Consider the following 5,477-nt stretch of genomic DNA (forward strand, 5'->3'; position numbering starts at 1 on the left):
TCAGCATAACAAGTTCTGGCTTAGATTAGCAGTTAATTTTTCGGCTCCGTCGACCTATATTGCTGAGGGGGAGATTCGTTTCAGCTGTCTATGTGGTCAACTGGATATTTTCAAATCATGGAATTGATTTATACATACATATACATTTATACATACATATTTCTTATTTTGCGTTGACTAGAAAACCAATTTTTAATAACTATCAATATGTGTCTCTTAACATCAAATAAAATAACAGCGCATTATACACTTATTTTTTCAAAATATAACTTAACGTATTTATTTACTGATCTGTTTTTTAATAATAAACGCCTTCATCCTAAATACAAAACAAAGAATCGAAATGAAACAACATTTTATAATGATTTCGAAAACCATAATTTAACTAATTAGTTTTAGTTTCAACTTTTGGCATTTCTGTCGTCGATTCTGAGGCCAATTTATTTGCCATTTCAGCTAATTTTTCACGTCTGTAATCTTTGCGAGCCTCATCCAAGAGGATATTGTGTATGTAATTACGATTCTGAGAAAAGTCGGGCAGCAATGATGGATATGGATTACCTCTCAATTCGAGCACAGCTTTGTCATAATATATACCAGGATAATCACGAGGAGCTTTATACATGCGTGTATATGACAGATGGCTATTTTCGAAACGGGGTACTATCACTTTAAACAACTTGTGGACCAATTGTTTTTCCAGCAACCAAAAGTCGGCCAATTCCATGGTGGCCTTATGACGATCTCCATGCCTTATGGCGTCGGAAATGAGCTGGAAAACGAAATAGGAATTAAAGGTTTTGTAAATGGTATTTTTTAACACTATTACTTACCAATTCAGCATAGCCTCTAGCTTCATCAGCTCTTTGATAAAATAACTCTATACGTTCATGTTTTACCAAGGCAGTGACGGTTTTCCGCAGCTTCATCAAGCGACCCTCGGGACCATTAGGATTTTTCAAATTACGTTTGTTGGGTCGCACAGCAATGCGTAGCTGGGACATTAACTTGGTGACTTCAGCTTGATTCATGTTTTAAGGATTTTTCTTACAACTTTTCCTATCCAAATCCACTTGCCGAACTTTACGTAAAAAACACAATACTCAGCTGGACTCTTGACAGCTTGCATGCGGTAAAGAGAGTGAGAGCAGCATCTGTCCAAAACATATGTTTTGCTTAAAATGCCGCACTATTGTGAATTGGGTTAACAATTCAGTGTGAATGTCATTTTTGTGGGACCATCTGACTGTTAAGAAAATATCATGAATTTTTTATTTAAATTCTTATAAAAACAATAGAGTAGAAAATGCATAAATTAGTGAGTGATTAAAATATTGAAAGTGAGAATGGATGTATATTAATCATTACAAGTTTTATTTGAACGGTTTGAAGACAAGAAGTGGATTTTCATTTTTATCATAGACATTAAAACAAAATACAGATTTCAAGGTAAGAGTTTAACTATTATTTCAGATTTTGTGAGTTTTGTTTGAAGCTTTATAAAACTATATTAGAATTTTAGTTAATTATGACGTTATAAATTTTAAAAACCCCTTGATGTATTTTATTACTTTTTAGCAGAATTAGAACTAGAGTAGTGTAGATGCCAAGGCAACTGTTCCAACTTCTATGTCTCCGTTCTCACTTAAACGAATCCTGCATATCAGCTTCTACTCTTCACAATCGTCATCAAGGAAGGTACCTGACGCGTATGTTGCGATGTCAATGCCGTCTGGAAGGTGTGGAATAAAAGAGAGATAGAGGTTAAACATTTTCGGAGATTTCACCTCACTCTGGGGAACTCCCAGTTTCGCTTTACGGGGCTTGGACTTTTTGTTCCAGAATTCCCAGTACGACTGGCGTCCAAACATACAATAAATAAACAGATAAATGAAAAATAAATAAGTAAATAAATAAATATATGAAATGTAAAAAAAATAAATAAAAAAATCATCCAAAGATCAAACTTGGCCGGAGGAGGTTTGTCCATTGGTTGTCCTTAGAGTGGAGTGTTGGAGGCTTTTGATAAGTCGAGCGTCACCAACATTAAATCCTCAAGATCCTTTGCTATGGGTGCCAATGGCGAAATCGGTCTGTACGATTTACCTTTGCTGGTATCCTTGCCTGGGTTTAGTAGCGGGACCACTCAGCTCATTTTCCAGACTTCGGGGACAATGTGTCTAGCGACAGGTTGAGAACTTTGGTGACATACTCAACTCCCGACATATTAAGTTCTTTCAGTATTACCATGGAGATCCCATCAGGGATGATGATGGATGATTTAGCGTTGGTGATGGCATTCGTAAAATCATTCATTGTAAATTGTGGATATTCTTCCCGGCAGGAAGAGATCTAATGCAAGATAATTGTCTTCCCTTCGCCTTGTCAAATTGTCGATTAAAAAAACATGCGCATCTCTTCGGATCAGTCAACGTAACTTTGCCAAACGTGACTGAGGTCCTACCTTCCTTCATTCCAGGTTGGTTTCGTGAGTGACTTTACCGTTACCCACAATTCACTTATCCCGCCTACAATGTTTCAACTCTTCAGATGATTTAGCATCTTGTTCCGCTTATGCTCACCGACCAAATGTGTTAACTTACTGACTCTGGGGTAAGTGGGGTTGGATCGACAAAGCTAATCACGCTCATCGACTAATCTCATCGCCTCTGCTGTGGAATTTTGTTTCACTTCGGGTATTCGACCTGAAGGTAGATGTCTTGAAATGTCCTCTCTGCTACCGGAACATCAAAAAGCTGGGCAAATCTCTGAAGTGGTGATTAATGAACTCTCTGAAACTATCCCTATTAACTTTCCCATGATTGATGAAAATGTGGCGTTCAGAGGTCATGAAATACACGACCACCTGATTGTTGAGGTGACGGCTCCTGGTCGAAGACTTCTCCGAGTCAATCCAGTGTATAGAACCTTCGCCGTGGGATTGAGGCGATCTGCTGATGAAGACAATTATTGGGAGATGCTCTGACACAAGAGAAACAACGGTTTTGCCAGGTGACGTCAGTTGTCAGACCAAATGACACGATGGTTGTATCTGACGAACTGTGACACTCTCCGTTTATTCTGGTAGGGGCGTCCTGATTGACCATCCGAAACATAGAGCTATCAATCTGATCAGCCAGCACTTTACTCCTCTGGTTATTACCAAGCACCGAATACCACAACTAAGATGACCATTAAAGCTCACGCAAGACAAGGCGGTAATGTCCTTCCAAAAGCGTGCTAGTGTTAGGTTTATAACATGGAGTATAGCTATTTATCGGGGGGATGTATACGTTAAGCAACTGTATATCGGCACTTCCACACCTGACTGATACCACCACATATTCCGGCTCAAGCATGATAGATCTGTATTGGACAGATTTGATATCAATCCTGATGTACCTTGCAGTCCACAAAACTGTTAAGCAGGTATTGAATCCATAACAGCTTGTATAAATATAGATATTCCTGAAAATTTACATGTCACACTTACAACATAGCTTATCACTAAGGAATTACTGCCGGCCAGAGACTTGTTCCTATTTCCGATATTATGGCAAAATTGGTTTGTAGATCGTAATATTTCTTCCAAATTTAGAACAAATTCGGAGTAGGACTTCTTCGCAAACCTCCCCAAAGATCAAACAATTTGTAATTAAGTGCAGTTGAATGGATGCTCGAGAATCATTTTTACAGTAGGTAGTCCTTGTGGTGCTGATTACAATGACATAAATTATTTTTTTGGTGGAAAGCCCATATTACCAACTGAAATTAATGGTGGACACTATAACTATCCAAAGGAGTGACACCCAAACTTTTGGACAACGAAATTCTTCACGTCACAACAGTGGTGAACATTTATTGTCAGTATTTAGGCTATAGGATTGATAAATACCTTCATGATTATATCCTGTAATCGATTTTATTCAACTAAATCACTTTCATATGTTTTGTTTAGTTAATTTTTTTTTAGGAAACACATCAACATTTCCCATACACCCCTTAATGATAAATATGTATCTAATATTTGTCTCTGTACACCTTAAAGAATGATGAAGACCTCACACAAATTGAAGTCTAATGACAAGACTTCTTAAATAATAGATTCCAAAATGATACGAAGCAATGTGCAAGCAGGAGGAATGAGTGGACAAAAAAGACAAGGAAAATGAATTGTGTAACACGTTAAATATTTTAAGAGTATTAATAATGAAATAGGTACACCAATATCCATTTCCTGTTGACGCTTCTGGGATAAAAAAGAACATGACATAAATCCTACATTCATCTACTGAGACACTCTTTTTAGGAAAGATGTAATTATGAAAAGGAAAAAAGTGGATAACAGCTGTTCTTGACAAACTATTTACTTTGAAGCGGTTGGATAAATGTAATTCTGATGTTAATTTATTTTCCTTGTTGGTTGGGAATTGAAGAGCAGAAATATCACATCTTTTATTTTACTGGACGCCACAACATAAATTGCGAAGGATATTAGAGGTTAATTTTAACACACAGTATTTTTCCAGAATTGAGTCGATATACAAGATGTGAGTCGATATAGCTTATCTGTCCATTCTGTGTTCACTAGACATCCAGTAGATTCGGATGTTGAACAAATACAATTTTGAGACAATTAATGAATTTATGACACGAAGCATGAGTTTGGTTGCGGATTTATAGTTGGTCGGAGGTTAAAATATCTGGTCTACAGCTTCACTCCAGTGAATGAAAGACTTGCTACAATACGGATAAAAGCAAAACTCTTCAACATCAGATTTATTTGCGCTCATGCTCATTGAAGAGAAGGACGAACATACCAATGATATATTCTACGGGCGCTTAGAAGAAACACATGACCATTGACATTAAAATTATTCTAGGTGATACTTGTTGTGTATTTATATATTTAGAAAAAGAAAAATTATGATCGATACGTCCGAAAATCTGCTTTACCACCAGTGAAACCAGGGCCCTATTCCTCGAAACAACTTATCGCTTTTCATTTTGCACTTATCAAAATAGTTATTTTGAAAAGTGATAACCTTTTTTTGTTCCACAAAATTACTTTTCAATTTCCCTTGCACTTAGCAAATGTGTCTATCACTGTTCTTTTAGCACAGTTGTTGTGCTCTCTTGCTCAATTTTTCCGCCATATTGGTAAGTCTCTCAGTTCTCTTGCAAAGTGTGAATGATATTTGTTCCACAGAACGTTTTATCATCTTTGCATTATTTTTTACTTGGCAATAATACATAAGACATGTAAAATTGAGACGAGCGAAAAAATGAAATGAAACTGATATTATTAATAGTAAATAAAATAAAATTAAATTAAATAAACTAAATTAAACTGAAATAAAATGAAACAAAATAAAATGAAACAAAATAAAATAATATAAAATAAAATTAAACGAAATAAATGAAATTAAATTAAAATAAAGTAAAATAAGATCAAATAAAATAAAATGAAGTAAAAT

The 5,477-nt window shown here is 35.8% G+C and overlaps 1 protein-coding gene across 1 annotated transcript; it reads right to left on the reverse strand.

Annotated features, from left to right (window-relative positions):
* Positions 1-250: 250 nt before the first annotated feature.
* On the reverse strand, positions 251-1,128 carry LOC141401563 (large ribosomal subunit protein bL17m-like). Its single transcript, XM_073981867.1, has 2 exons — positions 834-1,128; positions 251-772 (listed from the first exon to the last, which is right to left on the reverse strand). Exons 1-2 carry the CDS (start codon positions 1,029-1,031, stop codon positions 386-388), a joined length of 585 nt encoding a protein of 194 aa, XP_073837968.1. The 5' UTR covers positions 1,032-1,128; the 3' UTR covers positions 251-385.
* Between the last annotated feature and the right edge of the window lie 4,349 nt (positions 1,129-5,477).

Source organism: Musca autumnalis, unplaced genomic scaffold (assembly GCF_047663935.1).
Source record: "Musca autumnalis isolate F117 unplaced genomic scaffold, ASM4766393v1 scaffold_4, whole genome shotgun sequence".
NCBI lineage: Eukaryota > Metazoa > Arthropoda > Insecta > Diptera > Muscidae > Musca > Musca autumnalis.

Bases quoted from the DNA above. Each gene is read 5' to 3' on its own strand.
- LOC141401563 (XM_073981867.1), bottom strand. From the start codon at position 1,031: ATGAATCAAGCTGAAGTCACCAAGTTAATGTCCCAGCTACGCATTGCT. The intron at 773-833 runs GTAAGTAATAGT...TTCGTTTTCCAG, and splicing joins CTAGAGGCTATGCTGAATTG to CTCATTTCCGACGCCATAAG.